This window comes from Stegostoma tigrinum, chromosome 2 (genome assembly GCF_030684315.1).
Source record: "Stegostoma tigrinum isolate sSteTig4 chromosome 2, sSteTig4.hap1, whole genome shotgun sequence".
In the NCBI taxonomy this organism is placed as follows: Eukaryota; Metazoa; Chordata; class Chondrichthyes; order Orectolobiformes; family Stegostomatidae; genus Stegostoma; species Stegostoma tigrinum.
This window is the reverse complement of record NC_081355.1, coordinates 65655372-65677992: the sequence shown is the minus strand read 5'-3', so window position 1 is coordinate 65677992 and position 22621 is coordinate 65655372. Positions and strand designations below refer to the sequence as shown.

The window sequence follows — 22621 nt, the reverse complement described above, 5'->3', positions numbered from 1 at the left end:
TACATCTAGTTTAGCTACATTTAGTATTCTACTTCACAACTTGTATGAGTATTTTTTTCAGCCCTTCCAGGCAGGTTCAAATTATTTAGGGCCAAGATTGCTGAGTTAAAATAAGGCTTTCAAACATGATGTTCTGTTGTCACAACATCTTGTTAGTATATATTTTCAAACATTTGCCAAATGACCTTTAATTTAGCTACTTGTTTACGACATATGATCTGAGGCTGCTCGTTAAATTCAAAGTTGTAATTCTACCGAATAAACTTTGGAATGCCAAAATGTTAAACAATCTACATTTAAAAGACTTTTGAATAAGTTCATGAATGGGAAACATTTGGAGGAAAAAGGGCCAAACACAGGCAGGTGGCAGTACTTTAGTTTGGAAACATGGTTGGTACAGGCTCGTTGGACCAAAAGATCTGTTTCCATGCTGTATGACACTATGATTGTATATGGTGAAAACAGCTTCAATGGATATGTTAAGCTAGAGACAATTGCTAAATTGGATTCCCTAGAGATCAACATTGAGACTCTCAAGCATTTCTGATTTACGTCAAGGACTCAGGTTTAGAAATGCATTAAAGATTGGTGGAATTTGCAGATGATACAAAATTCGATAGGGCAATTGTATCTAAAAATGCAGCTGGGAAGTGCAAATCATTTGGACAAGATATAGAAATGAGCATTATTAAACCACTTGGCAGGAAAAAAAACAGACAATAGAAAATGTTACTTAAATCTATGCACATTTGAAACCACATTATTCAAACACTTCTCATAGAGTCATACAGTCATAGTTATAAAACATGGAAACGGGCCCTTTGGCCTAACACAACCATGCTGACCATGTTTCCTAAACTGAAATAATCCCATTTGCCAGCACTTGACCCATATCCCCCTAAACCTTTCCTATTCATGCACTTATCCAAATGTCTTTTAAATGTTGCCTCTACAACTTTGTCTGGCAGCTCATTCCATGTACACACCACCCTCTGTGTGAAAAACTTGCCCCTCAGGTCACTTTTAAATCTTTCTCCTCTCACCTTAAACCTATGCCCTCTGGTTTTGGATTCTGCTGATGCGGTGGAAGTGAACTGTCTGTCATGTAGGTGAAGAATTTTCTTTCTCATGGGTCACGTTGATTTAGTAGAAAATAATTTAAGATTCTCAACATTTCCAATATCATGTAAAAAGCTCTTTCCAAGATATCTACAGAATTTAAAAAAGCTGCCACAGAACTATGTTTGTAGAAACTGTAGTTTCTAATTGGCACTTTTAATACCATTTAATATTGGTAATCCTACCATTGTGCAAATGTACCCATTGAACTTCTAATAGGAATAGTTAATGCAACTTCTGCATTAAAAATGTTAGCCCATGTTAAGCTGTGTAAACACTGACAGAGAATCTCAACTGTCTCACTAAAAAAAATCTTCAGTTCAATCACACAAGATTGTACCATGTTCTCTGTCCTGTTTCGATATGTACACTAAAATTTAGTGGGCTAGCAATTTGATTAGGCCAGTTAGTACATGATTATCACGTACCTAGTCCAGATGATGCAAATAGCACACAAATTCTGTTTGACTTGCATATCTCGATGATTATGGTGGCAGTCCATGTTGAATGTGCTGCTAATTCCCCCAGCGGAGGGGTCAGATTGATGTTTGGCTCACTCAAGCCACAGCCACTCTGTGCTTCTGAAGATAATGTACATTTAGATTGCAGGAGTTGGTAAAACTGTCTCCAAAGCAGTTTCACAAAAAAACAAGACAACCAATGGAACGGAGAAAGAGGCCTCCCAGGTCTCTGGTGCAGCAATGGGGATGTACAATGGGAGGAAAAGAGATGGATCAGGTTTCTACAGGGGTACGTGTAGCCATCCAGCGCAGAAGGGCCTGGAATCAAATAGCCACAGGCATCACTCAAAGGAGCTTAGTCCAACCACATGTTTACAGGTCTGCAAGAGGTTCAGAGAGTGAATGAGACTCATGGCATCTCCAAAGGCCATTTTCAAGCCACAGCCCCAGCAAACAATCATGGATCATCACAGCACAGCCCATTACACATCCATCATCAATCAGGACTAAGGCCTAACATTCAGGTACTGTACATGACACTCTCAAACTCACATTATCGTTTGAGGTGCCAACCAAGAATACACAATGAACTTCGTTGAAAGCACATGAAACAATTAGATTGTCCTGAACACCAGGTTGATTTACAACTTTGACTGTCCGATCTCTATGAATTTTACAATATTTGTTGCACAAAGTTAAGTGATTTCAAGTGCCTTGTGTATTTTTTTTTCTGTATTTTTGATTGTGGACTGAAATGGGATAAGAGCTGCTTTATAAACCAAGATTGTTGAGGGACATTACATATTTTAAAAGCAAGTAACCTGACAGTCATTATGAATACTGTTTACATAGCTGCAGCTACAAGCAGTAGTGGTTTGTGGTTCAGCTGACAACAAATACCTGATCGGTCTGTGAACTAGTGACCAGTTATCGATGAAAAAGACTTTCTCCCTCTTAACAACTACCGGATTGCTTTTCAGGTTACTGAACAGCTTGGGGCTGTGACAGGATAAGGAAAAACTATCAGATCTCTGCAAGCTCCATGGTGGTCTCTGTTCTCTGCAGTGAAAATCACTTTAAACCCAAAGAAAAAAATTTTTTTCCCCTCAGCAGTTGCTATAAGATGTGAATTTTAATGAATAAGTCAGATGCCTTTACAACTGTACACCAGCACTCTATGCCTCCTGCAAACAAGTGAAAACATTTGAAGAAGGAAGATTGAGAAGAGTACTCTGGTCAGCATAAATCATCTCAGGAAATCCTGTGAACAAGGAAAACTGAACAACTTTCCCAGTATTTCCCTCTGTTTATAACATCCATGTTTTCTTTTCCTGTCTTCATCTGTCTGTCTGTATGTGTGAATGAGGGAGCTGATAAGTGGGTGAGAGTTTTAGCTAGTAGTTTTAACTGATGATTCATAATTATTTACTTAAAGCTAGAGTATATTTAGTTGTTTCAAATTCTTACAAATCACAAATTCCTGTTAAGTGAAGAAACCTGGTCCCTGCTTTCTATCAACCTGGGTCTAAAAGCCAGGTAAATTGGAGATTTTTGCAAACTTTTTAAAATCTTTAATTTTTGTAATGACTCAAAGAATAGTGCGGCTTGAAATGCCTGAATGAATAACTTTTTAAAAAAGTTTTTTAACTCATCCAAAAGCCAGAAATAAGGTTCATTTCTTCTACATAGTCTCCATATTGGGTGAATGGGTGTTGAAGTGCTATACCTTGGCATGATGGACTATGGGCAGTGTTTGGGAGGCATATGCAAGATCATCACAGAGATGATAGTCAGTGGGAGTGGGACTTGAAGTAACGTAGATCAAGCAAGGATGTGTTGGAAGCAAGGACTTGAGGGCTTGGAGGGCCTTACAGGATTTTTTTTACAGCTGGGACATTATCCCATGTCACTGAACTAAGCCTTTAAAATGGCCAAGCCAAGCACCTGTAGCTGCCTGTGAACCTTTTCTGGGGGTGGCAAACACAGCTTCAGCCAGCATGAACGGCAACAAGGGAGATCGTGCTTAGGGAACTGCCATTTCGTGAGTGAGTGTGTAAAGCTGAGAATTTTCCTGACTTCTGTCCCTGCCTCAAAATGAAGATCTAGCCCTGTATTTTAAACTTCAAAGTCAACATTTTAATTTTAGCTGTTGTAGCGCCTATTTGTGCCTTTGTTGCTGTTACACAGGATTTCTTTATGATGCAATAAGATAAAAATCTATTCTGGCCATACAACAGTAAACTTGACTCACAATGCATAGCTAAATAATTAACAGCATTTAAAATTTATCATGAGATTTTGCGATGACTACAAGAGTTGGAGCCCTACAAGTATATTGTCCTTTAAAATAATTAAAGCCTGAAAACCCATTCATTTCATCTGTGTGCACCTCATCCATCACATCACAGATGCATCTGGATTTCCTCACGTCTAATTTGAGCCTCATGAATTTGATAATCTCACCCAGCAGAAATAGGCCAATTACTCAGACCTGTACTGATGCTCAGCTGTCTCATGCATTTAATATGCTGTTTAATCACAGAGCTCTTCCAAAGGGGCCAGAAATACAGATATGTATTAAGAGAAATGTCGCCTTCCATGGTTTGATGATAACATTAGAGAGTGGATATAGTTATATACATAGTTTCTAGCTATCTTCATTGCACTTAAATTAATGCAATGAAAATTAAACAGGTTATTGAAAGGTTACTGCCCAAATGGTGCCAACATAAAATATTCCCAGAATGTCTAATTGACTATTTCTGTCACTATTCACAAATTTCAAATTTTGAGCTTCAATATGCAATCTTGAAGAGGCTAAAGCAAGATTATGAGGTTCAATATCATGGCACTGTCCATGAACAAAATTCATTGGGAGGCTACATTGACATTGGTTTCTGTCCATGGTAAAAGTGACTTCAAATACCGAAGTTATTAACGGAGTGAAGTTGAAGATAGAAAAATAATTTTAATTTTTGCCTCACCTTAATATGTCGTGGAATTTTTTTCATACTAATGACTGTGGCTGGTATTGTCTTTTGAATTTATTATGCAATGTATTATTCCACATAATGGATGAAAAGCTGATGAGATGGTTAGCTTCTTGCTATGTTGTTTGAACGAACAATGTTGGCAGGCTAGTAACAAAAGTCCCTTCTCTATTTAAAAGAGCTGTAGTAGTGAAATTATTATTCTGAGATCTCGACTCATGTGTTCTTTGTACCAATCAGTTATGAAGAATTCCATTCTGCATGTGTAATATAAAAAAAGTTGCCAAATTCCAGAATGTGTTCTCACTGTCACCAGTCTGGTATTCAAATTTGGTTAATTCCATTCCACAGACAACATTTTCTTAATGGTGAGAATATAGTCAATGTCCTGTTTCATATAGCAATGTTCTATAACAAACATCTAACCTTCTAACTACTGTGAAAGAAAATGATGCAATCTTCTATTCATTATAGATGATGCAGTGGCAAAATCTTGAAAAATACTTTGATTCCCTGGTATGATCTCTATGACGGCTTTTTCAATAACTTTGTAGTCCATGAACATCATTAAGGTATAGAAACTCATGCGAATGTGGCTGCAGCATCTTAATGAGTCATTTTTGAACCGTATTGCTAGAATTTCCCACTGTGCATAATGATATCCAATGGGTTTTCACCTGCTTTGGGTACTGTTTACTTGATCTAAAACACCACTCATGGCTGTATTGCAAGTTATCTAAGGTTACAAGCACACTGTACTGATTCAATCACATGTATGTAAAATATTGTGTGCAGGGTTGACTAAACGTTTAATAAAAATTGGTTGAATGGAAGTCTTTTCTCAAGCAGCAGGAAGGTACCTGGTATATTGTGTGGTGCAGTTTTGGTCTCCTTTTCTTAGAAAGAATGTTCTTGCTGTAGAGGGACTGCAGCAAAGATTTACCCCAGGTTGATTCCTGAGATGGCGGGACTGATGCACGAGGAAAGGTTGAATCAGTGAGGATTATATTTGCTGGAGTTCAGAAAGTTGATAGGGTTCTCATAGAAACCTATAATATTCTAACAGTACTAGACTGGGTGGATGCAGGAAAGATATTCCAGTAGTAGAGGAGTCCAGAAACAGGATATGGGTAAGCCATTTAGGACGGGGATAAAGAGAAACTTCTTCATTCAGACAGTGGTGAGCCTGTAGAATTCATTATCACAGAAAGCATCCAAGACTAAAATATTGTATGATTTTAAGAAGGAGTTGGATATAACACTTGGGGAATCAAGGGGTCTTGGAGGAAAAGCAAGGTTAGGCTACTGAATTGGATGATCAGCTATAATCATGATGAATGGTCAAACACACTCAAAAGGTTGAAAAAGCTACTCTTGCTCCTATTTCCTATGCTTCTATATTTCCAAGCCCAAAAATTTGTTTTATTATCAGTGTACAGAATTGCTGAATTGGGTGCAATAACAAGTACTTATGCATTTATCAAGACTCATACATGTTATTCCTGCTTGAGTTAGCACTACCATCGACAAAACTGTATTTCAGGAGATCATCTGTTAATTATTTTTGTCTTCTCACAATGAGGTGTTCCTATTGCATATACATAAAACTTCAGAGACAGAATGATAGCGTTCAAGCTTGACTGACTTTTGATTTTAACTGAACATGCCTGTGTTGTGAAACAGTGATTCTAAGCTCAGAAGTCCTGGAAAGCCAGAAATAAATGTAGAAATCTACACCTGAGAGGATTTTGCTATAAATCATTCTAGTATGAGGAAACAACAGGCAATTTATAATTTTAAAAAGTACAAATCAATAATTCAGCCAAATCTGTTTGATTATACAAAACACAGCACGCTGCACTGTATGGAACTTAGGCAAAATATCTGACTTGTGGCCACAGCAATAATGCTGATATATTTTAAGATTTGTCCTGACAGTAAATACACTAATAGTATCAGAGATACTACGAACTGCAGATGCTGGAGAATCTGAGATAACAAGGTGTAGAGCTGGATGAACACAGCAGGCCAAGCAGCATCAGAGGAGCAGGAAAATTCACGTTTCTGAAGAAGAGTCTAGGCCCAGAATGTCAGCTTTCCTGCACCTAAGATGCTGCGTGGCCGGCTGTGTTCATCCAGCTCTACACCTTGTTATCTTGTAAATACACTAAACAAACATGTTATTTTTGAAGTGATATAAAAGTACTTTCCAGTTTTATTGGTCATGTAGAAAATGAAACATTTAAACCTATGACGATTGCTGTAGTTAGCAAAAATATATAATTATTTCCAATGTTAGAAAACCCTGTGAATTAATGACAACCTTTTGTACAAGTGCTATTTGATACATACACGATAACGAAGTTTGTGCATCATAGAAATGTCAATATTTTTTCACAATACCGTTATGTAATTAAGCTCGTCCACAAATTGTTTCTGATGTGTAAACTCTACTAGGGATCTGGGTGCCAACTGTTAGACATTGTTCATTCAACTCAAAGACCTGAAACCAAATCAGTATGGGATGAAAACTTTCCCAGCCTGATTCCCTGCCTGTTTATGGCGCAATGAGTTTATCAGAGTCAGTTCAGTTTTGTGTTGCGCATGGCCATACAAATTGTCAACTGGCACTGTCATAGGATTGTTGCTGTGGAAAGATACCTTTCTGCAACAGAAAATGCATTTCTGAGTTTGTCATATTGTTGGGACAGAGAAGATGGAGTTTCACTCTGCATATAGAAAAATTATCTGGATGGCTTCAATGATTCTAATCTCTATCACCTATTCAATTTTGATAAGTAAAAAACAAAGCCCTTCTCCATTTGTGTGCTTTGTTTACGCAGTTGGGCGGGTTCCAATCTTCACGAGGGTAGACTTTTCAAGCAGGGTGAGAAACATTAATGAGTATTCCACAGGATGGATGCATCAGCTTCAATAGGCTTCCTGACCAAAAAAAAAGTCTTGAGTGGAGAATGCTGCAGGAGCGACCAAAGACCAGGAGCAGGTGGTTTGCTGCTACCATTCAGAATTAAAACAGCGTATCAGTGGTTAGAATATACCTTGGAGGATGGCTGTGTGATTTTAAAGACATAGTTAGATGGCTAATGATTTTCATTACAATTTGTTCACAGAATGAATATTTGAGTGGCTAGACCAGCATTGGTTCCATATCCTTAGTTGTCCAGGAGAAGGTGGTGGTGAGGTGCCTTCTTGACCTGCTGCAGTCCTCAGGTTGAAAGGACAGAAAGAAAGCTCCAGGATTTGACCCAGTGACAGTGAAGGAATGGTAATAAAAGCTCAAGACAGGATGGCGTGCAGATTCCAGGGAAACACGGAGGGAAACATGCAAGGGAAACAACAGTGTTCCCATGCATCTGCTGCCCTTGCAGTTCCATTTGGTAGGGTTCATTTGTTTAGAAGGTGATACTGAAGGTGGCTTGCTCAGTTATGTGGTGCACTTTATAGATGGGAAATGCTGACAGTAAAGGGTTGAATATTGAAGGTGGTGGACGTGGTGCCAAGCAAACAGGATGCTTTGTCTTGGACCGTATTGAGCTTAAGTGACTGCACTCATCCAGGCAAGCACGTAGTATTCCATCACACTTTCAAATGATACTTTGTAGACAGAGGAAAGTGAGTTACTCATCACAGAATTCCCAGCCTCTGTTTTGTGCTTGTAACCACAGTAATAAAACGGCTAATCAATGGTAACCCCCAGGATATTGATAGTGAGGCATTTAGCAGTTGAACTGTTAAAAATATTGAAGAGTAATGGTTAGGTTTCTCGTGTTTGAGATGATCTTTACCTGGCCCATGCAAGGCACAAATGTAGGTCTTGCAGCATATGTCCATCCAGTTTCATTCTTTTCTTCAGACACTGTAATGGTACAGATACAACTGAGTGGCTTGCTTGGTCATTTTGGAAGGCAGTTAACAGTCAATTACTGTGCTGTGTGTCTGAATTCACTTGTAGGCCAGATCAAGTTAGGGCAACAGATTTTCTTGCCGAAAGGGAAATGTCCAAATGTGTGATGAGGCAAGTGGTGGTGGTGGAGGGTGAGGGTGGAGGGGGTTTGTTGGGATGGTCACTGATTGTGGACAGCCCAATAACATGCATCCAATTGTCAAGGATAAGGTGAGAGAAGGAAGTTCACTTGGGTCGTGAGGGGGGAAAGAACAGATTATTAAGAAAACACGCTTACCCCTCCTGGTCCACAGTCAGGTGCTAGGAAAACATTCATCATGGTCTGGGTAACCTAGCTGGCTGGGTTAAAACCAGAATCAAAGAGCTCACACTCATTAAAATATTGAAACAAGTAACCCAGTTAGCTAAGTTACCCACCCTTTCATCACAGCTTCACGAAAACTGGCAATGGCAGCTTCAAGGTGAGATTTTGAATGGCAGATTTTTAAAATGTTAACATCCCCCCGTCCAAAACATAGCCAGTTTTTGGACGTTACAAATTCTACTCATGTTTTATTTAAAATCAACCATGTGACATTGGGGGATCTGCAATTTTGTTTTACTGTTCACTCATGGGTTGTGGGCATTGCTGGGTGATGCTGGCACATCCCTAGATGCCCTTGAGAAGTTGATGATGAGCTGCCTTCCCCAGACATTGCAGTCTCTATGCTATAAGTAGACCCACAGGACCATTAGGAAGGGAATTCCACCAGACATACTAGGTGGTTCATGGATCTGCGTTGCAGTGAGAAAGTAAGACAGTGCAGTCTAACTCTGATGGCCTAACTACAGACATTGTGAATTTAGCTGGAACAGTAATGACCACCATGTCTTCACTACAAGATAGAACAACAAGACTTATAATTCAGGAATCACATCTTGAGTATAAATGTCTCCTCTACCTTTCAGTTGTTTATCACTACATCACACAGCTCATTAAAAACTAAATTATGTCAACACTTGATTGGCACAGTTTGTGAACTTTAAAATGAATATATAGAAATATCTTGTCCAATAACAACATGGAGTAGGGTCTTTATCAATTGGAATTTCCTTTGGAGGCAATTCCTGATTGGCAGGTATAATTTTGGTAGAATGACCAGATAGACAGGTTATAGCATTTCAGCTAATTTCCATGAAATGTGCAGCAACTAAATGGGAAAATACCCAAAGTATTTCCCTCATGTGTCTTCCTTTAATTTCAAGCTTGCAATGCATGGAATGATCATCATGTAAGAAGAATAGTATGCATGCTAAATGAGAGGCACTACTGCTGCCAGGTTGCCCACTGATAACTGAGTGATGTTTTCTAAATCAAGGAAATAATAATCCATTTCTCTTCCCAGCCTTCCCCATGGTGTCTTGAATTCTCCTGCTTACTTAACATCAATTACTGCCACTTCTGAGGACTCCTGCCTATTGGCAGTGGATTATGTCTCTTACCCAGCAGCTTGGTGATCCATATATCGGAAAAACTGAAGATTTCATCTCATTGTGCACGGATTAGATTTTAACAGATATGCAATGCCTCAAAAATGCACCTCCTGTAGACAACAAGCCAAGCAGTATGGAATAATTCCCAAAAACATCCTGCAGTCTTAAATATTCAGTATGTCATCAAAACAATGAGGTATGAAGGTTAACAGTGACATCAAAAATGGGGCAAAAATAGAAGAATTACCATATATACCATATACATGATTGTAAGCATAGGTTTCTCATGAGACCATAATATCAAGGCCTATGCCAATACCATCTTAATTATTGCAGGGAAAACTATAAGTGGACATTTATCTTTAGGGATCCTGAGCTTCATAAATAGAGGAAGGGAAATTATTATGTATCTTCATAGGATTCTGCTCATTCCAAAACTTGAACATTGTGTCCAATGCTGACCAATAGATGTCAATTATTTCAGAAGGAAATTAGTTGGGTACTAGTAGATAAAAACAAGAACTTGTAAGGTTACAGGAATAGATTGGATTGGGACTGACTAGATTGACCTACAAAGATTCAGCATGAACTCAATGATACAAATATCCTGCTTCTGTACCAGAATGATGTTATCATTGGAACTGTATACCCCTCCTCCCACCAAACCCTGGGGACAGGATGATAGTAGGCAACGGGAATCATAAAACTGGGCATTCTGGCTGTGCTACCATACACAGTGCCTACAATCTTCAACTCCATTCACTGCCACTGCAAATTCACCAGAAGTGGATGAGGTTTCAGATAGCCTGCTTGCCCATGGGTCAATTCTGGGCCCAAATGTTCAAGGGCAGGTGGGCAAAGTAGAGGTGAACTCACCCCTGATTTTCACATCAAGAGAGGGAGCCCATTCACTCAAAGAACTGGAATATGAGAATGTAGGACTTCACAGAATCACTACAGTGTGGAAACGGGCTCCTTGGCCCAACAAATCCACACCACCCCTCCAAAGAGCATCCCACCCCAACTCATTCCCCTACCACTGCGTTTCCCCAATTTCTAACCCACCTAACCTAAACATCCCTAGACACTGCAGACAATTTAGTGAACAATCCACCTAGTCAGCACATCTTTGGACCGTGGGAAGAAACCGGAGCACCCAGAGGAAACCTATGCAGACACAGGGAGAATGTGCAAACTCCGCACAGGCAGTCACCCAAGGGTGGAATCAAACCCGGGTCCCTGGTGCTGTCAGACAGAAGTATTAACCACTGAGCCATTGCGCTGCCCTTGGAAGCAGATGTAAACTATTTGGCCCTTCAAGTCTTCTTCATCAGTCAATAAGATCATGGCTGAGCTGATTGTGCACTCAGCTCTACTTTCCAATCTGTCTATCATAGCATATGACTCCCTTGTCAAACAATCCAAAAATTGAATTAATGACCAGCTGGAATCTTCAGGGGGGAAAGAAAGGTCATTTTAGAGCTGGAGAAGAATAGATTATGCTCCAGTTTCACAACTCAATTACTTTAAGCATCCATTGGTCAGATATTGATTTGGGACTGCAATCACAGTTCAATGCAGCACAGTGCACATCTTTTCATTTATCATAAAAATCCCGAGTTGAGGATCTCAATCCCTGCACTATGAATTGCAGCTACATAAATCACCATTGCAGATAACAACACTATTTAATACACTACTAAGCCTGCAGCTAATTATACCCTGTGCAAAATTATAAGCTCAGGCTTTGAAATTAAAATGTGGGATTCAGGTTCACCAAGAATTCTTCCATTCGTCCTCTTTTAGAGAGTAATTTAACCATTTATTTTAAACTGATTAACTGACTGGTGATTGCTAAAATCACCCAGTGTGTAATTTCAAATGAATATGTAAAGTATTCAGATACAAATAATTTAAGATCCGAGGGAAGATTGCATCAACATGACTGCAGTGCCCTCTAATGGATTTAGTCAAATTCTGTAAAGTCCATCATGAAAATTGTGTAAAATCTTCACGGATTTATATCATATGGATGTTATTTTCTGTGAAAGCTGAATGCTCAGTGAATGACCTCCAGAGCCATAAATTACAACAGCAAATACTCTGCACTTGCAAATTTTCACTTGTCAGTGCACATTCCAAGAATTTAGTGAAAGGTCACCTGAAAATCCAGGTGATTACCCTTTCTTAAACAATAACAGGAGGAGGTTAATGAATGTCAAAGCTATTCTCTCCATTTCTCAGCTAGTCTGAACAAATCACTTGTCCATTAGAAAATGCAGGTGACTTTAACGTAATTTAAATTAATGGAAACCAACTAGGAGCTATGATGGTATATAATTGAATAAAATTACATGATTCTTGAGTAATGGACATTCCAGACCTCTTAAACAGTTTGGAGAGTCGGTTTCAACAACAATAATGTAACATGTATAGCTGTATCAGAAATAATTGAAGAATTATACAGTCATGCAGCGCCACAGCATGCCATTCAGCCCATTTTATCTGTACTCTTTGAATCGAATACAGGTAGTTCTGTTGTAATGCGTGTTTTGTTAATACAAATTGGCTGTAAAGTGATTGCTGAATAGTTGATGCTGTTTGGATAATGCGAACTTTCTGCTGTACAGGTGTAGTGATTTTCCATAGCGATTTCCCGATATCGTAATTTTCAATGGCCATTTTCTATAGTGCAATTTTCCATAGCATGAGGTCATACAAGGATGCAACTATCGTGTTATACATGAATTACCCATATCAAATTTGTTTCACTTCATTACCTTTTTCTTAGAATGCTGTAATTTTATTTCTTTTAAAATATGTACTCAATTCCATTCCTTATGATCACATAGGCAGAATCTCGCAGTGGTCTGAACGACATGGGGTAAGGCAAGAAATGCAGAAGAATCACAAGTCAGTCCAAAAGGCTTATCTTGACATTGAGAACAATTTGATTTTATTTGATTTATTGTTGTCACATGTACAGTGAAAAGTTTTGTTTTGCGAGCACTGCAGGCTGATCTTAGCTAACAGGGACATACAGATCATAGGGTGCTTAAACAGAGCAAGACATACAAGATTATGACTGCACAGAAGGTGCAGAAAAGCAAGATCAACATTAGATTTGAGATTAGAAAGGTCCATTCATCAGTCTAGTAACAGCAGGAAAGCTGTTCTTCAACCTGTTGGTGTGTGTTCAAGCTACTGTATCTTTTGCCTGACAGAAGAGGCTAGAAGAGATTGTTGGATAGAAGAGATCCATCTTTCAATTAAGCTCCAGGCGTCGATGCAAGAGTTTCATTGGACAGCTGCTAGTTGCCTATTAAGGGAGATTGTTACTTGCTAATTACCTTCTCAACTACAGATCTCACCTCATTTAATATGCAGATTTTAATTGCACCACTCGCTGCAAGCAAATACGATGCTAAGAATTCTTGATGTACAAGTAAGTGTGTCCACCTGGCAAATTCAGATCACTGCTTGCTCTGAAGGGTCTCCAGGCACCAGTAACTCTGGGCACAGTACACAGAAATCCACCACAAGCATCACATATCCTCTGACATGTGCCAACCTCAAAGAACCCTCAAAGCACTTCACTTATCCACTTAACGGTACACTGGCTGCAAAAGCAACTATCATTGTAATGCTGCTGCAAGGACACTGCACTAGGTAGCAGGCACTCAGCTCACGGACTGGACCAGGCTCGATCTCCGGGCTTTTCACTCATTCTCATAGCACACGGTCACCAAGGCTTTCTGGATGCTCAGAAAATTCCTGCATTGCATCGGCCTGCCTTGCCTTTGTCAGCAGAGATAATGGGAACTGCAGATGCTGGAGAATCCAAGATAACAAAGTGTGGAGCTGGATGAACACAGCAGGCCAAGCAGCATCTTAGGAGCACAAAAGCTGACATTTCGGGCCTAGACCCTTCAACAGAGAGGGGAATGGGGAGAGAGTTCTGAAGTAAATAGGGAGAGAGGGGGAGGCAGACTGAAGATGGATAGAGGAGAAGATAGGCGCAGAGGAGAGTATGGGTGGGGAGGTAGGGAGGGGATAGGTCAGTCCAGGGAGGACGGACAGGTCAAAGGGGCGGGATGAGGTTAGCAGGTCGGAAATGGAGGTGCGGCTTGAGGTGGGAGGAGGGGATAGGTGAGAGAAAGAACAGGTTAGGGAGGCGGGGACGACTTGGGCAAGTTTTGGGATGCAGTGGGGAGAGGGGGGATTTTGAAGCTGGTGAAATCCACATTGATACCATTAGGCTGCAGCATTCCCAAGCGGAATATGAGTTGCTGTTCCTGCAACCTACGGGTGGCATCATTATGGCACTGCAGGAGGCCCAGGATGGACATGTCGTCTAAGGAATGGGAGGGGGAGTTAAAATGGTTCGCGACTGGAAGGTGCAGTTGTTTACTGCTAACCGAGCGGAGGTGTTCTGCAAAGTGGTCCCCAAGCCTCCGCTTGGTTTCCCCAATGTAGAGGTAGCCACACCGTGTACAGCGGATGCAGTATACCACATTGGCGGATGTGCAGGTGAACTTCTGCTTGATGTGGAAAGTCATCTTGGGGCCTGGGATGGGTGTGAGGGAGGTGGTGTGAGGGCAGGTGTAGCACTTCCTGCGGTTGCAGGGGAAAGTGCCAAGTGTGGTGGGGTTGGAGGGGGGTGTGGAGCGGGCAAGGGAGTCGCGGAGAGAGTGGTCTCTCCGGAAGGCATCTCCCCTTCCCCCACTGCATCCCAAAACCAGCCCAGCTCGTCCCCGCCTCCCTAACCTATTCTTCCTCTCACCTATCCCCTCCTCCCACCACAAGCCGCACCTCCATTTCCTACCTACTAACCTCATCCCGCCCCTTTGACCTGTCCGTCTTCCCTGGACTGACCTACCCCCTCCCTACCTCCTCACCTATACTCTCCTCTGCACCTATCTTCTCCTCTATCTGTCTTCAGTCCGCCTCCCCCCTCTCCTATTTATTCCAGTACCCTCTCCCCATCCCCCTTTTCTGATGAAGGGTCTAGGCCCAAAACATCGGCCTTTGTGCTCCTAAAATGCTGCTTGGCCTGCTGTGTTCATCCAGCCCCACACATTGTTATCTTGCCTTTGTCAGCATTGCCTTCTCTGTCAGAGACACCAGGGCCATATTACTGCTGTGTTGCTGCATTTACAAAGCCAGGAAGCTTATCATAATAGTCAGCAAATCTCAGTCAAGTGGTTAGTTTCTCTCCAGGGTTAATATCTCCTCCATGGTAATCCTCAACACTGGTGCCCTGCAAGGCTGTGTACTCAGCCCCTGATATACTCCTCATACACACATAACTGTGTGGCCAAATTCTGCCTCAACTCCAGTTACAAGTTTGCTGAAACTCGTGACCATCTCCACCTCAGTACTGTTGAGGCAGACAAGAGTGTGCCCTCCACTCTGCTTCCTGAAGTCAATGGCCAACTTCTTTGTTTTATTGATGTTGATGGAGAGATTATCATCTTTACACCATGTCATTAAACAATCTCCTTCCTGTACTCCACCTCATCCGTGATACTCCCCGATCCCTTAGGCTTAATTGACTGACTAATCTCAAGAAAGTTTCCTTTGAAGTGTTTTTCAACCCTACAATTATTTCAAAATTGTTCCCCTCTTTCAATGCTCTGAATAACAACCCTCCTCCTCCAGATTCAAATTGACTTATTTGCATTGTTTTAGGCGCAGACCTTGACAATTGGCAGGATTATAATTGATAGAAGTATAAAACTGCATATAAATTAAACAGAAGAAAAGGAGACAATTAAACAGGAGTTCCAATGTTGGTACATTCATCTGAAAAGCTTTGAGAAATCATTGCTCAATTATAGGGCATGTCAAGACTGAATGACAGGCAAGTTAACAAAATAGAGAACATAAGGTGCAGGTAGAGTGTAAAGGGAGCCTAAACTAACCCAGTAACTGACTCTTTATGGAGATGGCTGAATTTAGGTGGTAATGGTGTTATTTGATGAACTAATGAGAATGACGTCATTCTTTGTCATGTAATGCAGCATTTTCATCAGCTGGTTTCACAGCTTGCCTGCTAGGGAGCAGAATCAATTCTGGTAAAAGCAGAACATCACAATCACTGGCTGCAGCCAAAACACGCTTTGGGACAGATGGCACAAATCATCATCTGTTCCCCGATTGGTGAAAACAGTTTCTCATCGCGTACTGAGATATATCTGTCACAGCCTGCAGAAACTACCTTATAATTAACCGTGGCATGCCTTCTTTAATGCAATGCCACCAAGAGCACAGCATTCCACGAGAGAGTATTTCTGTCAAAAAAAAGAAACAAAAACAACAAAACATTGAAATATACTAATTCTTACTGTTTATATAGCTTCTGACTGAGCAACTGTGATGCCCTTTTCACATCAGACTTTACTGCAATAACTCCTTAACCCAAATTAATGCTTAACTGCGGTACCTATTTGTTTGAGGTGGGTACATCTTGTGCCTTTGCTGTACAGAATTATTCAGAGCTATAAATGGTTAAAGCTCTGATTCATTTTTCATTTTGCACCAATTAAATGGGCAACAATGTATGAAAATTTAGGCTGAATAAGCCTTGTACAACTTTCATAGGTAGAATCCCTACAGTGTAGAACCAGGCCATTCGGCCTATCGAGTCCACAGCAACCTTCCAAAGAGACCCACCCTTACCTATAACCTCGCATTTCCCTTGGCTAATCCACCTAGCCTACACAACTGTGGACATTATGGGTAATTCATCATGACCAATCACCTTACCAGCACATCTTCGGACTGTGGGAAGAAACAGGAGCTCCTGAAAGAAATCCATCGCGACACGAGGAGAACGTGCAAGCTCCATACAGACAGTTGGCCCGGGATGGAATTAAACCCAAGTCCCTGGTGCTGTGAGGCAGCAGTGCTAATCACCGAGCGGTCATGCCACCTTCCTGATTCAAACAAATCAACTCCTTACCACATGTCATTTTTCCATCTTGCAACTTTCAAGTCATTGACCTCTATGAATTGTGCCACTTCACATAACAGGCTTGTCAGCAAAGTTAAAGCCCGTGGAATATGGCAGGGATACAAATCTGGTTGAGTGACAAGAAACAACAGAGTAATGGTGAATGGTTGGGACATGTACAGTGAGGTTTCCCCGAAATCCATGGTAGGACCACTACTTTTCTTGATCCATATTAATGGCCAATACTTTGGTGTAAAGAGCAAACTCTGAAAAGACATAGGCAGGCTAGTGGTATGAACAAATGAGTGTCAAATGAAATCTAATGTAGATAAGTGTGAAGGGATTTATTTTGGTAACAGCAGCAAGGACAGGCAACAGAAAATGAAAGGTACAATTTTATAGGGCATATTAGAGCAGGGGGACCTGGGGTTATATGTGCATAAATTACTGAAGATGGCAGGTCAGATTGAAAGAGCATTTAAGAAAAACATACAAGATCCTGTGCTTTCTATTTAGGGAAAGCAAATAAATTATGATAAACCCCTGATCTGGCCTCACCTGGAATAATGTGCCCACTTGTGGTCACCATTCCTTAAGCAAGAAGTGAAGACACTGCAGAGGACACACAGAAGATTTAGGAGGATTGTTCTGAGGATGAGTAACTTCAATTGCATACACATATGGGAGAAGCTAAGAGATTTGACAGAGGTTTTTAATATCATGAGGGTTCTCAATGGAGAAATGGGGGGAAACTGGAGCTGATAGTGGAAGGGTTGAGGACTGCAGGACATCAATTTGAGCTGTTCGGCAAAAGAATCAAAAGTGATATGAAGGAAAACTCTTCTACATAGCAGATATGAACTGGAATGCTCTGCCTGACGGTGTGGTGTAGGCAGATTCAACTGAAGTCTTCAAAGGAGAATTGGATGACTATTTGAAGTGAAGAGAAAGACCTAATTGAGTTGTTCTTGCAGACAGCAAAATAGGCTGAATGGTCTCCTTCTGTTCTGAAATCATTCTTTAATTCTATGATTTTAATATGTACTTATGTCTATTTTACCGTTTTTAAGCCTTAGTTGTGATCATCCTTAGAAACTTACATCTTTTATTTTGTTTCTTCAATAAAATTGAAATTAACAAACACAAAAAGTATTTTTAGAAATTTATCTATGGTTTTCCAAAACAAAGTGTCTGAAAATTAACTATACTTCACGGGTACAACAACAAGTTTGTCTGAAATATTCTACCCCTGCTGTATATTTAAGAAATTCCTTAATTAGCAATCAGTGTATTTACTAAAAGCACCAGTATTCATATTCAGAAATGACTGTATGACACCAAGGCATCAAACACTATATGTTCCATGCTGATTTCCAGAATCAGAGTCAATGGAACTTTACAGCAAACTCCTTTGTCAAATGCCAAATAAACACATTTCCGTGGCTACGCAAGTACATTTAATGAGCTAAGCTTCATCTTTTTACACTATAGGAGAAAAGTAGTGTCTTACACTAGGCAAAGAAAACATGCACAGTGTTCCATGATGCTTAGAAGCAGAAGGGTGCTGGCATACACCTGGACAGCTACCCTCCCTAATTTCTCAAACATATAACATAACATTTATGCTAATTGCTACAAATTCGTACAAGTGGGGATTCTAATGGAATGCTGACGTAGTAAGTAATCAACAATTATACATAATATTGTCATGCATCTTAAGAAAATCATAAATTCAAAGAATTAGGCTAAGTTTAGTAATATAACAAGCAATTCAGGGCTTCATTTCCTGTTTTTAAGTGATCACGTTAACTCAGTGGAGGCTGTATCATGATCTCTGACAGAAAAATAAAATTCTTCTCATCTCCTTCTTAAATGGGAGACCGCTTATTTTTAAACTATCTCAATGTCATCACAAGTACATCAAAAAGTCAAGCAAGAGTCTAGCGGTCAATCTGGTGGCCAGGGATTATTCGTTCAATTAAGGAAATGTTTTCCAGCTGTCAAATCTGTGCTATCAATGGTTCAGAACATAAAGAAACTTTACAACCATCAATATTTTATCAAAGCCTTTGGATTGATTGCGAATGGAGTTGTCTGAGTTCAAAGGAAAATTCTTTATCTCTATTATTGACGACCACTCAAGGTGGATTTTTATAAATCATCTACACAGTATCATAGCTGACATGGTGATAAAATCATTAAAATAAATCTATTCAACCTACAGTATTCTCTGCATGATTGTATCAGATAATGGATCATAGTTTACAAATGAACAATTCAGAGAATTTTCAATGGAATATGGATGGATTCATGTAAGTAGTTTGCCACATTACCCACCAGCAAACAATTGCGCCAGAATAGGAGCTAGGACTATTAAAATAAAATTCTGAAGAAAACTAAGGACGTTAAATTGGCCCTGTTGAGTTACAGGTTACCTCCATTGTAACATAGATTATCCCGATTGGAAGTATTGATATGGAGCTGACTTTAAACACAACTTCTATTGTTGTCTAGAAAATTAAAACCACAAATTACCTCAGAAGATCATGACTATCTGAGGAAACATGAGGAATCCAATAGAGAAAAACAAATGAGGAATTTCAACCATTGCCATTGAGTGAGTGAGTTACAAATGCTTCATACAGGAAAAGCAAAGATTTAAGACTGACAATCAGAAGGAATTTGTGGTGATTAAGCAGAACAGCCAATTTCATGCTTGGTAGAAATATCACAAGGTAATATATGGAGAAATCAGAAAGCTTTTGCATTCATAAAAAGAAAACCATTCCAAACATTAGCATGCTGCACTGACTTTGAAGAAGAGCAGAGCCCACCCAAAGTTCTACAAATACCTAAGAACTGTACACTTCAGCTGAGAGCACAGAAGAGTGTAACGGACTCAGGTCAAGGACAAGTCATCTCAGGAACTAGCTCTGTAACATTTGACATTTTAGAAGTAATTGAGGGACCTGTAAATAAAGACTTGTTGGGGAGATGTGGAGCAATGGAATACTGCATGTTTGAGCAATCATAGCGTCATAGAGTTATACAGCACAGAATCAGATCCTTCCGTTTAACTCATCCACACTAGCCAGATATCCAAAACTGATCTAGTCCCATTAGCCAATATTTGGCTCATATCCCTCTAAACCCTTCCTATTCATGTACCCATCCAGATGCCTTTTAACTATTGTAATAATACCCCCTTCCAACGCTTCCTCTGATAGCTTGTTCCATACATGCACTATCCTCTGTATAATGTAGTGATGGTGTAAGATCACATGTCTGGGAGAGATCTGGAGTAGATCCCATGGCACAGACATTCTGAGCTTCTACAGATGTATGACTGCGTAAAGAGATAATCTGTAAATAAAAGGTTATTATTGAAGTGTTCACAGACTGCTGTGGAGTCATTTAAGAGACAATGATAACCCTATCAATGCAACCAGAAGAGTAAACAGCTTTAATTATCACTTACATCCCATACAACATGTTGGTTGACAAACATAACAACTCTCAAATTACCATTCACATGCTGTAAAATAAACATTAGATTGTGATATATTTACACTTGACTATCAATACATCCACTGCCAGTTATTGTGAATCAACATGTGCAATATTAAATAACTTTCAAAACTAAACCATTATATTGTTTACCCTCAGTGGGATCGAGAATATCAAGGTTCAATTACCTACGTGCTGTGAAATCCCAGTCATAGGACGGGCTATACTTACTTCTACTCTTAATTCCTATATCTTTAATTTTAATGCAGTTTAACTGCAGTCTGATAGGATGCTGCTGAAGGCTGTTGTGACAAAATAATTAAATATCAATCAACTGTTTACATCTCAGAAACTCACTACATATATTTCCTGCATTACATTCTCACAAAATGCCAGTAATGTGCATTCAATCCTTCCTTGCTCCTTCATACATATTTATATTTAGTAAAATAATTAATCATATTTTGTTCCTTTGCTACTTCAAAACAATGGCCATTGAATTATAACTATCCATTTAAGTGTTATGAGTAGACAGCCACAAGGTTCTGGCTGATTCAAGCCGTGTTTATATTGCAAGCATTTAATTTTTAACAAATATATTTTGAAAGAATCTTTACATCTCACCTTTGCTTGGCAGTCCATTCCACATCATCTTCAAAGAAATAACTTTCAGTACAGAGAAATCTGTTCTTTATTCCTGTCACACTCAGCAAATGTTATGGTAGAAAATCTATACAATGAAATGAGTTGAGGAAAAGTAACGGTCCAGCATTTTCAACAAATCTTGCTATGATTAATTACATCAGAAATTTCCTTCACCTCCAGCAGTCATCCAAGTCCTTGCAGCAATTATTATACATGGAAAACTGGATTCCTGTGCACAGATGGTGAATAGTCACTTCATACTAATAACTGACAAAGTGACATGCAGAGTTGTACCTGGCATTGCCAAATGGGCAAGTATCTCGAAGCATAAGCTACAAAATAAAAGGAGAATGTGCACTATTTTCCTCATTTCATAGCGAAGTTGCTTTTAATAAAAAAAACAGCATTTCCGAAGTAATTTTTACATCATTTAATTATCACAGTTAGTAAAGAAAATTAAGGTTTTTCTTGGCATGTTTTATTTCCATCATTTTTTGAGTTTTACTCATGTCGGTTTCTAGCCCAGTATCTGAATTTGTAATTCCCAGAAAGCACTAATTAAAATGCATCCTCTTTGCCCATCATTGCAATCTGATATTGTCAAAATTGGCTCTTGAAAATCAGAATTTAAAAGTCAAACAAAGTTTGTGTTTACTTTGTACCATATTTAAGCAATAGGTGGAGAAAGCATCAAGTGAAATCTGAAAATTTAAGATGAATCTCTGTGCTGGGTTTTAATACATACTCTTTTAAAGTTCGGCATGGAAACACACATACGCCTGGCAAGTACAGTCCATTTAATGTTTTCAGGCAACAGCTATGTATTAGTGTGAGCAGGGACTTCTGTGTGTGCCTCCATGAGGATGTCACATCTCACAGAGTCACTGACCAAACAGAGGCTAGCTGCTCTGTTCATTGCAAACACCATGTACTGGCAGTGGTCACAGCTGGTGCAACAAGTAGGGCAGGGGGTGAAGTTCAGTAACTCATTCAGACATTGGGATAAGTCCAAAGATCTCTGTGACCAAAATGGCAGGAATCAGTGAGGTAGAATATAAAGGTATACTGGACAAGGTGGTAGAAGTGAATGCTTGAGGGCATGGAGGTTCATAGAAAACCGGAATGCAATGCTCCAAGATGACAAAAGACTAGGGCTCTCCAGGTATGATTTCTGTGCAGTGCATGGGTATGTGTGTAATGTTGATTCCTTTTAAAGTGCATCACATTGGAGGGTGTTGCCTCTCACTGGCCAAGTCACTTACCCCACCCATCTTAAGTGTGGTCCCAGCCATCTTCTTTCCTGTTGTTGTTGTTTCACAATTTCCAGCATGCTGGAAGGTGATTACAAACATTTTCCAACCAGTGGCTTCCAGACTCCACCACTGTGTGTCAGTGAGGTCCCGAACATCCAGATCCCCAGCCTGAAAGCCCATTCCCTGAACCCCATGGGCTTTGCATCTCCCTAGAACCCCACTTAACCCAGCCCACCTTCACCCTCATCCCCACCACCCATCTTCTCACATAAAAGGTGACCATGCATTTGGCA

The 22621-nt window shown here is 39.9% G+C and overlaps 1 protein-coding gene across 9 annotated transcripts in view; it reads right to left on the bottom strand.

Moving 5' to 3' along the window:
* Nucleotides 1-22621, bottom strand: part of LOC125463177 (zinc finger protein 385D-like) — an 850093-nt gene that overhangs the window by 711771 nt on the left and 115701 nt on the right. For 3 of the 9 annotated variants that reach the window (XM_048554050.2, XM_048554056.2, XM_048554075.2), the window contains exon 1: nt 21055-21262. The exons of 5 other annotated variants lie outside the window; for them this stretch is intronic. In XM_048554050.2, the coding sequence (XP_048410007.1) occupies nt 21055-21082 (28 nt within the window). In that variant the 5' untranslated portion in view covers nt 21083-21262. Of the gene's footprint in view, nt 1-21054; nt 21263-22621 lie in introns of those variants that run through there. One more of the 9 variants, XM_048554093.2, reaches the window with a different exon arrangement.